The sequence below is a fragment of the Lingula anatina genome, chromosome 6 (assembly GCF_051362555.1).
Source record: "Lingula anatina isolate TDL-2025a chromosome 6, LinAna3.0, whole genome shotgun sequence".
Classification (NCBI taxonomy): domain Eukaryota; kingdom Metazoa; phylum Brachiopoda; class Lingulata; order Lingulida; family Lingulidae; genus Lingula; species Lingula anatina.
In genome coordinates this window covers 9,183,208-9,199,442 of record NC_141772.1, presented here as the reverse complement: position 1 = coordinate 9,199,442, position 16,235 = coordinate 9,183,208, and the positions used below count along the sequence as shown (strand labels likewise).

The 16,235-nt window shown below is 38.9% G+C and overlaps 1 protein-coding gene across 1 annotated transcript in view; it reads left to right on the top strand.

Moving 5' to 3' along the window:
- Positions 1 to 16,235, top strand: part of LOC106172556 (uncharacterized) — a 45,548-nt gene that overhangs the window by 4,534 nt on the left and 24,779 nt on the right. Inside the window, exons 3-14 of the mRNA XM_087015556.1 lie at positions 2,145 to 2,225; positions 2,844 to 2,916; positions 4,685 to 4,776; positions 5,267 to 5,401; positions 6,522 to 6,700; positions 10,184 to 10,909; positions 11,262 to 11,457; positions 11,830 to 11,899; positions 12,302 to 12,382; positions 12,852 to 12,992; positions 13,841 to 13,918; positions 14,342 to 15,958. Of these exons, the coding sequence (XP_086871682.1) occupies positions 2,145 to 2,225; positions 2,844 to 2,916; positions 4,685 to 4,776; positions 5,267 to 5,401; positions 6,522 to 6,700; positions 10,184 to 10,909; positions 11,262 to 11,457; positions 11,830 to 11,899; positions 12,302 to 12,382; positions 12,852 to 12,992; positions 13,841 to 13,918; positions 14,342 to 15,958 (3,469 nt within the window). The remainder of the gene's footprint in view (positions 1 to 2,144; positions 2,226 to 2,843; positions 2,917 to 4,684; positions 4,777 to 5,266; positions 5,402 to 6,521; positions 6,701 to 10,183; positions 10,910 to 11,261; positions 11,458 to 11,829; positions 11,900 to 12,301; positions 12,383 to 12,851; positions 12,993 to 13,840; positions 13,919 to 14,341; positions 15,959 to 16,235) is intronic.

The window sequence follows — 16,235 nt, the reverse complement described above, 5'->3', positions numbered from 1 at the left end:
ACATGGTAATTAAAATGTATTCAGAACTATATGTTTAATGTTGGCATAATGATCCCACATTTTTTAAAGGGATGACGATTTGAAGAAAACGTGTCATGTAAATTTAATGCACTTTGTAGGCAGACAAAGGAATAAATCATCAACCACCAGGAGAGTGGAGGAAAAAAAAATCAATCTATTTATTAGAACGAGCCTCATTATAATTGTAAGACTCACAATGCAGGTATTGGCTATATTGATTGTTAGCTAGTAGAAATGCCTGGATTTGCCTACAGACCATTAAAATATATGGTACATTGTTAAGGTGCTGGTTTTTAAAAAAAAAAAAAGTTTTCGGAGGAACCTAACTATCACAGTTCATCACACTTAAAGTGGAGGCTAACACATAAATATAATTGTAAGATAGAGAAATAATTTATTTTGGCCAATTTAACATTTATATGATTAAAGATTTGTTGTTTGGCAAAGTTTTTTAAACAGAACAGAAGTGGTTAATAGATACTTTGTGAATTATGTTGAAAAATCTTTACAGACAGGTACATATACTATAGATATTAAACCATGATGTGACTTATTCATTGTTATAGCTTTGTGTAGACATAAAGAAATCAAATTGTTTTTATATCCTTGTGCATGAAAAGGAGAGGTTTGCTGAAAAAAATGGTATAACCTGGTGAAACGGAGGGTTTGAAATTATATATATATATATATATACATATATATACACATACATACATACATACATACATATATGCAAAATGTTTGTAAACACTATGCATGCACGCATGCACAAACAGACACACAGTCAATTACACTCACAAACTTACGCAAAAACACGGTGACACACATGCACACACACACACATACATACACAGTGAAATATGCATGCACAAACACACACACACACACACACATGCGCACACGCACTTTGAATGAACTAAAGTAGACCAAATTTTTGGTCAGAAATTTCAGACAGAGATCTGGCCAGAATTCTTCCATAGCACAGACCCCCGGTCTACTTATTTGTTGCATGTGGAGAAAATACTGGGGTCATCTGAAGTTGAGATGTGACACCTTTATATATCATGTTAAGACTATGATGTTGAATATAATCCATAATCAAGAGTGTGATTCTTAATACGGAATTCTTATATTCTTCATACCACCCTGTACTAATTAGTTTCCTGCAAATGTTGTTTATTAGACATCTGCTGAAGTAATTAGTGCATTCATAAGGTTACCAAGTATTAGATTTGTTGTGGATTACTATTGACAGTTTGAAAACCAATGGGCGATTCAAAGGAAAGTTACTCTAATTAACCATACATAGGTAAAGAAATATTGGATTTTTTTTAACAGAATATGTAGACAATTATGATATTATAAAGTATTACATTTGTTGTACATAGCTACTGACTATTTAGAAACAGAAAACAAGTGAAGGATGATTTATAAGTGAAATTAACCACCAGTAAAAATGTTGGTAGAACCTTTTCTGAAAACTGAAGGATTATTAGACGAGACGAGTTGCAAAAGTGATCATTTTCTCATTAGGCATTTTATTTCACCCAGTGTGTGTGTGTGTGTGTGTGTGTGTGTGTGTGTGTGTGTGTGTGTGTGTGTGTGTGTGTGTGTGTGTGTGTGTGTGTGAGAGAGAGAGAGAATAGAAATGGCCTCCTATTTTTTTTTTACTGTGGGATCATTGATGACAGTGCTCTGCATGGTTTAGTCACAAGTGTTATTCTCTGCTGGTATTTTATTTATTTTTATTTTTGTGATAGAGGCCATAGAGGTAGAGGCCATTTACTAGTAAGAGATTTTTCGTGTTTGTTTTTTGATATTATATAATTTGCAAGGCTTTGCTCTGAGCAATTTTATTTGATCTATTTTCATACTTTTTAAGAATCAGTGGTGATATTTATGATACTTGAAGGGTTTTATTTAATTGGAAGCTGATTACTTAAAAGAAAGAAAAAAGAGAAAAGAAATAAAGAAATGAATAAAAACTGTCTTATATATATTCTGTTTCAATTTGCAACACCAGGCATGGATATGCTTTTTAAGAATCATTCCTATCCTTTATTTTTGACATGTAGGTGAAAAAAATTCCAATAGTCAACAGAGTTTCGGTCTTTTTTTTTCAGTTTTATGAGAAAAGGAAAGAGTTGACAGGACGTGAAGTACAAACCAGCTATGCCTTCTTGTGTAGTACGTCACAAAGTGAGGTGAGTGAAAACTGGAAGAGCGAGTGTCTTTTCCTATTTAAAATTACCTGGATCAGTGTCTTCTGAGAGAGAGAGAGAGAGAGAGAGAGAGAGAGAGAGAGAGAGAGAGAGAGAGAGAGAGAGAGAGAGTGTTTGTTTGTTTTCATGGGGGTTCACAAAATTTATTATGAAAGATGTTCAGATTAACATTTTACCCTAATTTGCTGATAACATCAGAACATATAAATGTGATTTTTATGCCACTTTTATAATGTAAGTGACTTAATTTGAAATGAATTATTTAATTTTGAAACAATCGATGAAGTAAAGTGTGTTGAAAAAAATGCACCTAGTATAATTTCCTTATGTAGTCTTGCAACTTACTTGGATAATGCATTTGTTAGGTAGTTATTTTTCAAGTATCAGTTATATTTTTGATGGTTTTGAATTAAATTTTTCAATTTGAAATTTCAAAAGAAAAAAGAAAGAAAAGAAAGATGCATTACAGAATTTTATGTCAGCAGATGTTTAATTTTTTAAACAACTGGCCCTCAAATATATGCATTTTGCATCTTTTCTAAGTGTAATGTTTTTAGATTGTAGGAATTAGTCAGTGCACTCACATTATTTTTATTACAGGTGAACAGAATATGCTCCCAGGGAGTTAACATTGGGAATTGCAGTACATCATGTTTGGGGAATCCAGAAATGGGTAAGTTCATTCTTCTATATTTAAACTGAAGCCAAGGGAAAGCACATATGAGCATTTGTGGAGTTTAAATATAACATAGAAACATGGGCAAGATGGAAACATTATCTCTACCTCTCTGAGGCCTAAAATGAAAAAAAAAGTGATACATTTTTAGGCCCTTGAAAGTGATGCCCCCAACAGAAGCATGTACTAGTAAATAATATGCTTTTGAAGGAAAGAAATTAGAAACCCATGCCATACACATTTTAACACTATCAGAAAGTGTCATTTGAGATTGAAACAATAGACATTTAAACCGGTGACTAAATAAGAGTTGACTTTGTAGACGCTTGTTGGTATACACGTTGAACAGTCTTGACCTTTGAACTCCAATATTCTTAACCTTCTGGATATAGTCAATTAATAAAAGTCTTTTTAATCTAAAATTTGAATATTAATGACAATAATGATATTAATAGTTAGATGAACATTTCAATTTAAAAATGTGTACATCCATATGTTCTCTTGGCTGCTGTCATACTACACTGGATAAAAAGAAATGGATGGATAAGATTAGATTCAAGATATGTTGTATTTATATTACTTACTAAGAATTGAGCTTTAATCCTTATCCCAGAGTAGAACTCATTTCCTGTATATAATTGCCTATTATGAAGCTACTTTACTATTCTAGTTTGGAGTATTATATTTGAAGTATTATTTCTGGGGAAAAAAGGGAGATGGCTGTGATGACACAAAGAAGGATCTTTGTCCATTATATAGTGTAAATGTGACTGTGAACAATTTGAGTTCATAGTATCCTGGATACGTAGTACTACAGGAAATTGGGGGGGGGGGGGGGGGGGGGCAGGGTTCTTCCTGGTGGTTGGTGGGGGTTGTTGTGTCAAGTCTTAGATGCAATTTAATGAAAGGTTTCCACAAAGAAAGTGAACATTTTGGTTTTGTTAGTGATGCAGATATTTTGTTTGTTAATATAAATTTTTGTTGTTTTTAATTACTGTTGATTTCTTGGAGGGCATTATTGAATAAAACAGTGAAAATAATGAGGGAAGTCAAAATAATACAAATGTTACACAAAATATGTCATTGATTTGACTCAGATGTATACTTTCTTTTGAAATGACATGAATAATGGCTGTTATATCTGGGGTGTAAGTTTTTTTCTGATTATTGGCAGAATTTCGACTTTTTGTGACCCAAAAATATCATTTTTGAGATGGATGCAGATCTGCAATAAAAAAGTAGAGAGGAGGAGAAGGAGGGCTGACCTTTTCACTGAATACAGACATAACTTTTTCCATGGAAAAGTGGAATTTCGCATTTTTTAATTCAATTCTGATGGTTCCTGAGATTCATCTTGTCTGAGATTTCATAAATGTTCATAGGTTAAAAAAAAAAAAAACCTAGGCTCATGTCTGTAAATAGCGCTCTCATCCCTGTTCATCTAAACAAACAGGCTCGTGACTCTGAAGAGGATTCCCAGTAATCAAGGGCTTATTTTTCATGACTCATTCTCAACCAGATCCTGGAGTTACAATGACACTTGTTGGGTCCAAATTAGAAGCAAAACGAAAGTGAGCCTCAGGTTCTGTGGAAACTGCACCTGCCAAAGAACACTTGAGAGCCATGCTGCGTGTTTCATAACCATGGAGACAATAGAAGTGTTGGCAAATTTCTGGTGTCAGGATGTCAATTAAGCTTGTTTAGTTGGCTTATTTTTGTCACGATAAATGTTGCTGACGTATTGATGTCTAATTAATTTCCTCAGGTGTCAGCCTCTGCCGTCACGCAGATATTGTTCGCCAGGTACCTATGCAGTTCGGATTCTCTGCAAAGCTAATTATATTTAAGATCATGAAGGTAATTTGCTTCTTACTGTTTCTTTCCTTTGTGAGAGAGTGTGTGCGTGTGTTTAATATCCTTGTTTTTTTGTTTTTTTTTGTGTTGGCTGCTAAGCATGAAATTATAGCAAACTGGTATTTTATCCATATTCTATTGTTTCATTTTGATCTTGTTTTTGTGATGTGTAAGTAAGAGTCTCTCTCTCTCTCTCTCTCTCTCTCTCTCTCTCTCTCTCTCTCTCTCTCTCTCTCTCTCTCTCTCTCTCTCTCTCTCTCTCTCTCTCTCTCTCTCTCTCTCTCTCTCTCTCTCTTCTCTCTCTCTCTCTCTCTCTCTCTCTCACTTAAGTATTAACGCTCATGTTCTTTAAAAAAAAAAAACAAAAAAAAAAAAGAATTATTATGATAGAAAAATGATGTTGTCCACACAAGCCAGACAAGAATCCGGTATCCTTCTGACAGTCCTCTCTGTATGTCATATTTTTAAGATGCTTTTACCATAATATTTCCAGGGGAAAACCATGCGTATGTTGGAGAGTAGTGCTCACTTGGACCCCACCCCCAACTGTGACTGTCATGTCTCCAAGACAGCCAACTCCTTTAACTTGAGTGCAGTGACCATGCTGCAGGCCTTCCAGTCTACCCAGGTCCTTTTGTCAGACATTATTATTTTATTTATTTATTTATTTATTTTTATTTTTTTATTTTATTTTTGTGAGTGCGTGTTTGTTTTGTGGTGCTTTTCTTTTGTGTGTTTTTTGTCTGATTTTTATTTTTTGGTGGTTTGTTGCCTATCACAACCTCTAAACTGTAGGTCATAAGGCCACTTAGCTGTTTCTTTGAATTCTTTTTTTCCTTACATCACAAAATCCTGTTTTTTTGTTTAATAATAAGTTCATATAATGTTATTAGTCAGTTGCATAAGTATATTTGATCATTTGTATCCAGCAAGTTACCAATAGTTCCTGTCAGTGTTTTTTATGTGCACAGCACTATGCCAGATCAACTTAGAAGAAATGCCTAATTTCCTAGTGCGGTTTCTTCAGCATAATCCTTCATCCGCCTGTGTAATATTGATGTGTTAAGCTCCCTTGGCTTGTTTGCTCAACACTTTTAGAGGGCTTTCAGAACAAGTTGATCCGTGGTCTAACAGGTCCATGGATCAGATATGGCAGACCCACTTGAAAGCTTGCTGCTTAATCCCCTAATATACACTGAATAGATTCCCTGCAGGGATTACGTGGTAAGCTTTCAAGTGGGCCAGCCATATTTTATCCGTGGATGAACTTCGGTTGTGAATATGGCCTCAGCTATGAAGAGGCATGGTGTTAAGTCTTAATAACAGCTTAAATGTAATCCAGGGTTTTTAGATTTAGTGTAATCTGTAATGGGAGAGGTAAAACAAGGTTGAATAGAAAAGGAAAAAAAAACGTCTAGATTATGTATTAGTGTACATTTCATAAGGAAATAGTTTTGCAAGGATAAGGGACAGAAATATTATGGGTGTTCAAGGGGTTAGCCAGTGAGCTGTCCAGCCATCATTTGGACAGCCTCTTCCAGCAGAGGACAACTAATTTTGCAGCTGGAAGGCTTGATAAAATTCAAACAGCTGGAAGACTTGTTAAAAAAATAGATTTATAAAACAGATGCTGAAAAATGTGATCTAATATTAAGGGTTAGTCATGCTAGTTTACCATTTTGTCTGGCCTTACCCTGCACCATTTTAAATTAACCCTTCAGACTGACAGCCACCATGTTCCATTTCAGATTTACCTGTATGAATATGGAGACCTTGGCATTGAACAGCGTCCACGTCAGGTTTTACCACACGCCGTAGTGGAGTTCACTTACATACCAGACTCCACTTCACAGTCAAGCACAAAATCCAGCAATGTTGCAGCTAAGTCCAGTGTAGCAAAGTCTGCCAAAAAACCCACCAGCAAAAGGTTTGTTTTTCTTGCCGACCACAGCAGAGTTGGGGATACTAACAAACAGCAGGGAGGTGGCCCAATGAGTCCCATGACTAACCACCCAAAACGCTCCTTAAAACAAGGACCTCTCAGTAGGAAAGTTGGACAGCTCCCCTCAGTATCAGAGGGTGTGGCCTCCACCCCCAGTCAAAACAACCCCCCAGTCCGTAGCAGGTCTGGTAGTCAGTCAAAAATGGCATCTTCCAATGTCACTACGAGATATGTTAATGACTGTAATCTTAGTGGTAGTAGTAGCAACTCTGTTCAACCCTTGTGGGGGAAACGTATATCTAAGACCCCAGATAAGCCTGCTTTTGCAGCTGGTTCTCAGACTAAGAAACCTAAGCCGACTTTAAATGGTCCAAAAAGTCCTGTCTTGCCGCGCAGACTTCCCAGTACTGTACCCAAGTCCCCCCAGCATGTGCTGCCCTCTGTAGGTGCTGCTAAGTCCCAGAATCCCTCACAAGGAAGTTGGTTTCCAGTATCAGCTGATAAAAGCACAACTAAAAGTAAAGATGTTGCAGTGCCATCAGTTTCTTCTGGTTCCCAGTCAAGTCCAGTGGTTTCTGCAGACAAAATAAGTGCCCATCCCTGTTTAAGGTCCCCAGCCAGACGTACTAGTGATGAGCCTACGAAGGAAACAGCATCTGAAATTCAGGTTCTTCAAGCAAGGACAACATTGCATGACGGAGAATCCGTTAAGCCAAGCGGAACTAAGAATCTTGATGTGCTTACAGAAGTGAAGGCAAATTCTGAGGCTCTGGACACAGACATGGGCACACAGAGGGAACTGTTACTTCCAGTACGTACACAGAATGATATGTCTGTCAATGAAGGGACAACGCAGATAAAAACCATACTAGACAAACCAGCAGAGTTGCCCAAAACACCTGTTCAAATGCTCTCACCAAAGTCTCCCACACCACAGAGGCAGACGACAACTGATTTTTCCATCAGTACCTCACAAACTGCCACCTATATTAACCCAGCACCAGATGTTTCTAGTAGCACTGTAACTGCCAGCGAATGCTCTGTTTTGCAGTCTATAACAGTGCCATCACTGAAACAGACTCGACCTCATGTCAAACAAGAAGCTCCAAGATCTATTAATACTGTATATGATTTAGAGAGAGTGTTTTCACAGCTAAAGACAGTGGCTCAAAAGCCTCCAGTTTTGCCAAATACTACCAAAAGGAGCATGCAGGAGAACAGGACAGAGCTTTATCAAAATTTAATGAATTATCTGGGCATAGGTGGCACAAGCAAAACCCTGCATTTTGGCACTAGTCGCATGGGATCCGTGACTCAACTGAACAGTGGGAAAAAAATAGCTGCAAGTAGTCAACTGGACTCTGCTGGACAAATAGGTTCTAACAGTCAACTAGGCTCTAGCGGTCAACTGGACTTAATTAGGCAAGTAGGTTCTGGTGGTCAACTGGGCTCTACAAGGCAAATAGGTTCTGCCAGTCAACTGGGCTCTACAAGGCAAATAGGTTCTGGCAGTCAGCTACCATCCAGTGGGCAATTAGTCTCTGGCAGTCAACTGGGCTTTGCTGGGCAACTAGGTTCTGGCAGTCAACTGGGCTCTGCTGGACAACTAGGTTCTGGCATTCAACTGGGCTCTGCTGGGCAACTAGGTTCTGGCAGTCAACTGGGCTCTGCTGGGCAACTAGCTTCTGGCAGTCATCTGGGCTCTGCTAGGCAACTAGGTTCTGGCAGTCATCTGGGCTCTGCTGGACTAGTAGGTTCTGGCAGTCAACTGGGCTCTACAAGGCTAACAGGTTCTGGCAGTCAACTGGGCTCTACAAGGCAAACAGGCAGTCAACTACCCTCCAGTGGGCGATTAGTCTCTGGCAGTCAACTGGGCTCTGCTGGGCAACTAGGTTCTGGCAGTCAACTGGGCTCTGCTGGGCAACTAGGTTCTGGCAGTCATCTGGGCTCTGCTGGACTAGTAGGTTCTGGCAGTCAACTGGGCTCTACAAGGCTAACAGGTTCTGGCAGTCAACTGGGCTCTACAAGGCAAACAGGCAGTCAACTACCCTCCAGTGGGCGATTAGTCTCTGGCAGTCAACTGGGCTCTGCTGGGCAACTAGGTTCTGGCAGTCAACTGGGCTCTGCTGGGCAACTAGGTTCTGGCAGTCAACTAGGCTCTGCTGGGCAGCTAGGTTCTGGCAGTCAACTGGGCTCTGCTGAACAACTAGGTTCCAACACTCAGCTTGGCAGAAGCAATAAACTTGGACCAACATATCAGGCAGACATGTTAGGTTTGACCAATCAGATGGCACAAGTAAAGAAAGCTGAAATGCAAATAAGGCCTGAAGGTCCTGTAAGACAGAACAGTGACAGTGACACTAACAGTAGTTGTCTGGAAGTAGAAGTAGAATATCAGCAGAAATTAGAGAGGTTTGTGTTGCTTTAAGGTACCCATGACATATGAAGCTTTTTAATGTTGTATGCTGTATGTAGGTGTGGTGGTGGTTGTTGGGGATGGGACACAATGCAGTCGATATGTGTTGTGTGGTGGTGGTTAATATGTCAATTGTTACAGGGTCCAGTTGTAAGTATTATTCATGTGGGTGTTGTAGAGGTGTAACCAGTCCACCCAAAACAGCCTTATGATCTATACCCCTGTGCTCTCTGCTTATGTTAAATTGTAGATGTTAATTGATCATTAAGATGATTAAATTTGAGTAATTATATGAATTGAAATATAAATGGCCAGTACCTCAGGTTAAATCAATCGATTCCCTCTGTGATTTGCCTCAATGTTGCACAGTCATTCCAATTATGTCGGACATGAGATTTTTTCTGAAAAATCATGGAATTTCATGATTTTTAATTCAGTTCAGAACTTCTTATGGTTCCTCAGATTATCACACATTACCAGATGTATCATCACAATATATGTTCAAAGATTTTTTTATTGAAAATTCCAGGCTCATGCCTGAGTTGATTTCTATGGCAAGCTGCAGTCAGTTTGATTATCACTGCCTAATTGGTATGCTTGAAAATAATCAATTCTTTACCCTCATCTCCTGTGGAAGTACGGGATTGTTACCTAGAATTGGATGGTTGATTCTATTTTCCTACCCCAGCTGTGTCTCTGATTATTGTGACATTAAGTGGCTGATTATTTCTGGTTGGTTGGAGTAGTATGTGATGTTGTAAATGGTCTATGTAGTAGCTACCTTTCCCAATTCTTCTTTCCTGTTTGATGTAATGTGGACTTATTGTGACAGGTATTTGATGTCGGTTATACTGTATCACAGACTTCATTTATATTTGACTGTCAAAGTTGATATTTTAAAACCTAATTTATCATTTTATGGAATCCATTTTTGAATAAGCAAAACTATGACTTACTTATATACGGTAGTGGTTTTGATTTATAAAATCTAAAAACATTGCTAACTCATATATACATGTGTAATATTATTTCTGTATTATATTTACATTCAGAGGAGTAAAAGGTGCAGTTGGGTTCACCTCACATCGTCCCCCTCTTCTTAGCACTCCACCAGGATCACAACCCATTGGCGGTGCCCCACAGGAAAGAAAGGAGGAACAGTATGGTGAAATGACATTTTCTTCACACGGACAGTGTTTGCCACCACAGGCTGGGCAAAATGTTCATTCCCATTTCTCTGAGAAGGGAGCACCACAAACTCAACCCCCGTTTACCAAACTGATGGCGCCACAAGTCCAATCCCAGGTTACTGAACAGATGGCGCCAGCTTTTCAGTCTCCACTTACTCAGCAGGTTGCACCACAGGTTCAAAAGCAGTTTACTCAAAAGGTGGCACCACTATTGCAGTCGCAATTAAGTCATCAGGCTGAGCCACATGCCAATGTTGCACAGAAGGAGAGAACTGACATCCAGACGCAATTTTTTGAACAAGTTCAGACACAACTAAGTCAAAGGAGGACATCTGACTCTGACCACCAGGCACTGATTTCACAAACAAAGAAGCTGCGTGTGGACACAGACCCTCACGGTGTTACACAGCCGGAGACGCGTCCAGTGTCAGGGCCAGTCTTGGGGACAATGGACATGGGACAGCAGGTGTCCGAGAACCCTAAACCCAGGGGAGTGCTGATTTGGAGGGGGGAGGTCAGCAACAGGGGAGGGTTCCTTTGTGGAGTGGAGATGATCTCTTATGGTCTGTGTGTTAAGCCAGCACGCATGTAAGTATGGGCACTGGCCTTGTCTGTGATGTTTAAACAGTAAAATTTGTACCAAGAACATCTAATTTTATCTTTGCATAAAATATTTTTAAGTTTAAAGATGTGTTTAATTTGCAGGATGTTTATTTCACAGATCATTTTTTTTTTTTTGACTTAATTAATGATTGTTCAGGAAAAATATATAACTTCCTGTTGTTGTGATATTCTCTTAAGGTTTAAGAAAGTGACTTATTATCAATAAAAAGTGCTCTAGTTGCCAAGTTTGAATGAGATACCCTCTAGAGTTACCAAGTTTAGATAATAACAAGGTTGCCCCTGAAAGAACAATCTTTACAAAATTCCCCCATTTCAGTGGGAACACTATGAACATAAGCACCCAGATGTCTGTGAAGAAGGTGACCCAGCGCTACCTGACTGGACTGGTGATGGACAGGCACCACGAAGTCATTAACAATGGGTTCTTTTACAACTACTGTGAACTGCGACCTCAGGGCGGCTGCCAGAACAAGTTTAACAGTCTTCTGGCTGTGCTGCTCAGGAAGGATGCTGTGAGTATGGGGTGAAGGGCAGCACAGCAAAATAAATAGCTTTTCTGGAGGAGGAGGGGTGGGGGGAAACAACATTAAATTTAAAAAAAGAAAACTTCCATGAGTTAAATTTTCCATTGTCCACTGACACAAAGCATACCCTCAAGTACAATGGCTGTGGCATTCCAAGCATGCCACTTACTGAGCTTCACTTTGATGTCTGATGACCAATATGTTTTTTCACTGTAGTTGAAATTCACGGGAAACTGTCTCCTCGTTCTATATAAATGCTGTTTTTGCTGTTAGTTTTATAAAATTATGCATGCAAAGTTATGTTTTTTTCATCATCAGATATGGTTCTACAGTATATGTAGTGATTTGTTTTTACTCCAGGCCATCATTGTAAAAATAGAAGAAGCAGATGCTCTACTTTTTCCTAATTGTGAAGCAACACACAGATTGGGTGAGGAGCATCTTCTCAGGTTTTGGTTTCGTAAAAATAGATATGTTAGCAGCCAGTTTCTTCTGTCTGTTCACCTGTAGAATAAGTTTTTTTTAATGTTGTACAAAATATTTGTAATTTTTATGGAAGACTGAGACCATGAAATATGATAGTTTGTGAAACCAAGTCTTCCTCTGGTTCAGCTATCACTTCTTAGAGAATGAAATAATACAACCAGCACCTTATTGTTATCAACAGTGTTCTGCAGGAAAAAAAATAAAAATTCATTAAAAAAGAAAAACATTGTTCTAGGACAGATTGAGAAACCTTGAGCATTAAATGAGACAAATTTTCGCACGGAAAGACAGCTGATGAAAGTCTTTGCTGGATAAATCAGTATGATCAGATTTGTCTTAATTCCAGGACTGTCAACCCCCAGTGAGCAGCGTATGGCACTTCACTGTGTTTTTATTTCTGAGAAATCCAGAGTTGAGGCAATGAGAGGTAAACGCAACCACATTTAATACCACACATGGCTGTTGTGCTTTGGGAATAATGTAAACTAATGAGTGGTTCTGTGGTCTTTATTACTTTCTTGTTAAAAAATAGACTTGGTCGTAGTTGATATTTGTGTGGAATATGTTTTGAATGTTTTCTTTTATTATGATTAAAAAAAGACAAAAACAAAGATTTGTTTTTGTAATTGTAACGCTTTAATTGAAACCTTTTTGTCTGCTTTTTTTATTATTTTTAAATTTTATTTATTTATTTATTTATTTATTTATTTATTTATTTTTTGAGTTAAATTGTTTGGTACATGTATTCATATGATTAGTGTGAATATTATCTTTAGATACTAAGTGCTTCTTGTTGAGTGTGATGAAATAGATTTTATGTAGTGTGTCATGTTTGGTTTATCAGTATACTTCTGTAGTGTAACATAGTCCTCCCCTGCTTTTATATATATACATAGACAAAGTAGTCAGGTCGCCTCCTGCGCACAGATCAAATTTACGGCATGCACAAAGGAGCCTGACTATGTCACTAGGGGGCTCTGGTAGATACAAGACAGGACAAACTCAGTCTGGTACATGTACTAATCGACAAAGCCATGGTTTGTACTTCTGTTGTTTTGTTTTCTTTTCTTTATTTTTTTTCTTTTATTTATTTATTTAGTTTTGTTCTTGAATGTTTGAGATGTGCTCACATATTTCTAGAACTTTCTTTGCTCTCGAGGTTATTACCCATTTGTTTTTTTTTTTCCTAACTTGTGCTACAAGTTGATTGTTTATTTTCAGAGCTCTAGATATAATGCTTGTTTCTTTGATATAAAACATGGGGGTTGAACTCCTAAAATGGAAGAATGTTGAGATGGTGTGTACATGGAATATGCCCCCAGGTGCTGAGCTAGCGAATGTCGATTTTGCTTGCATTGATTGAGCTCTACAATGCACTCTAAAATCAGGGAAGTCAGTAATTTAGTACAGATTTTAAGGGCATATTTGGGAAGAGGAGTGCTCTATGTGTGAGAGAGGCAAAATGTCTGGATTACCTACCAACTCAACATACTTTTAGGAGTTCAACCTCCTTGTCAAGGGTAGTATGGTGTTAGTTTTCTTCACCATGTCTACTTCATTCATGTGCACGTGATTTTTTTCCTCTTTTACTTTCTACTTTATCTCTCACAGTGACTGTTATTATAATATAATATAATATAATATAATATAATATAATATAATATAATATAATATAATATAATATAATATAATATAATATAATGGCAACTTTTACTTTGGCAATATGTGTGTGTATGTGGGTGTGCTTCTAACAAGATTTTTCATAATTGTTTCAACAATAAAAATTAGAATGTCTAGGTCAGCATCACTGCTGATACAGTTGACATTAAAGATTAATGTTTGACATCCTTGCATATATTTCACTGCCTCCACTTTTATTTTATAGATTATACACCGCCTGTAGCAGCTGAAGAAGACAGACCGTCACAAGCAGTCAGGGTGGATTTCAGCCGGGCATTTGGAGGTAGGTGCTGAACTGATTAAATATCTCTCAGACCATGTTTAGATGTACCTCCACCATAGAGGTATATTTTTTACCCTTGTTTGTGATTGTCTACTCGAAAAGTTACATACTTTGATAAAACTTTTGACTTCATTTTAGAAATGGGCTAACTTAAAATCTAAAAATATTTTTGAAGATGCATTAATTTCCTTGGCAGAGGTCTGTGCTATTTGATTGCTTCTCTGGTTGTGGTTGTTGTTTCAGGCCAGATAAAATCTGGGTACAAAAATTTGAATATCATTTCATCAGACATTAAAAAAAATGCGTCTAAATACTTTCTGAAATAAGGCTTTCGTAACAAAAAAGGCCATTTTTGCCACCCACATTGAAGAAGAACCTGCGTTGACAAGTTTCGTTCTAATATATTTTTGCCTTCATACTTAGGTTCCTGTGACACCACTGGTCTTCATCAAGACACCAGCGGCAGTGCCTGGAACCATCCTTTTGCCCCAGGTTTCCCATCGCAACCACCAGGGGTCAGCCCTGTACAGGGTCTGCGAGATGCTTCAGGAGATCAGTTCCGGCTGCCACCAAAACTCACTCGCACTCCACACGTTCCCTTGGACCATTTTGACACAGGGTTTAATAGTCAAGTTGTTTCCGGTGCTCTTTTGATGGACACCAAGTTAGAGAAGGGGTTCCAGGACCAAGGCATTATGCAAAATAACCGAAACCTGGCCATAGCACGAGGGACATACCAGTTCAAGGAGCCAATCCCAAAAAGTCTGATAACATTCCCCTCTACAATAGGTGGCACCACTGGACAGAGCCAGCTGATGACATCTGTCCAACAAGTGCAGGCGCCATCTATAGTTCAAGCACAACAAAAAGATATGAGTGTATCATTCCAGTCATCAGTAGGAAATACATCATACACAAGCCCGAGCCCTTCTACTTCATCTTCCTATATTAAATCAGATACAGTCCAGTCCAGCTTGTCTCTAGCTTCGCAAAACAATATATCATCCATTAGTATGCCCTCTATAGCATCACCACAGACTCTTGATGGTTTAGCGCCACCTGGTGGTTCGAACTTGTTAACCTCTCCAAGGCTCATCCCCAGCAGCCCTGGGGTTGGCGTGAACCCACCCCTGGGGATATCCTCCAGACCCGGCCCCTCTCCTAAAGAGGGAGAACTGACCCACAAGTCCATCTCTGTTCTCATCAATCAGCTGACGGAGAACATCGAGCAGCTTCAGGCTCAGCAGAAACTGTTGATAGAACAAAGGAAAATGACGCCACCTCAGACACCACCGCGGACGCCCACTGGTGAGCAGGACCTCTCTCCAGCATCCCTGTATAAAAGGTCCAGGGACCCAAGGATGGCCAAGGGGATGTTCAGGTCACCAGATGGAGCAACAGTCGAGATGAGGTCACCTCCTGTGGCTTACATATCAAACAGCGGGGGTCGGGATCAGCAAACCCAACAGATGGACATCACCTTGGTTAAAAGTGATAGTGATTTTGCTGAGACGGTCCCCCATTCCAGTGATGCTAAGTCCTCCATTGTTGTGTCACAAACGGGAGCAGGTGCTCTGAGGACAGCTACCAGTAGTCAGCATTCGGATTTAGTAAAGAGCCCCTCTGTCGGAAACCCAGCCAGCACAAGTACCTGCAAGACAGCCATAGCCAATACCAACAAGACCAGTGTCACTATCACTCAGACTACATTGAGACCAGCAGTCAGCTCTACACTGACTTCAGCAGGCCTGTTGACCAGCCCCGTTCAGACCACGGGGAGATCGTCGGTCAGTACAACTCAGGCCATGCCCATCAGTACTGGTCCAATAGTCAGCTTGACCACTCCAGCCAAGGTGGACAGTCCTATTATGAAGGATACCATGACAACGGTATCAGTGGAGAGAGGTTTGAGCAGCACAACGGGTACCACTATGAGCAGTATGAGCAATATAGAAATGGTTCGATCTACTCAGAAGACACACATGGCTTTGAATATGGCGTCTAACACAGAGGGGCTGACTTCAACAACTATGAAAACAGGTAAGACTTAATTGTGGCCAACTGTTATCATGTACCAACTTTAACTGTTGACTGTCAACTCTCTTTTATTGCACTGATTTGTATGATGTCATATTAAATAACTTGTTAAATGGGATTAATAATGTAACTTCTTTTATGTAAGAACTGTCATACTGTTGCAAATTTGGAAGTTGTTGGTAGACATTGCAATCTCTATGATTAACGTTACCTAGATTTCAAAGTAATAAGCTCTCAGAGATGCCGATTTATTGATAATTTATACAGCTAATATGTATAA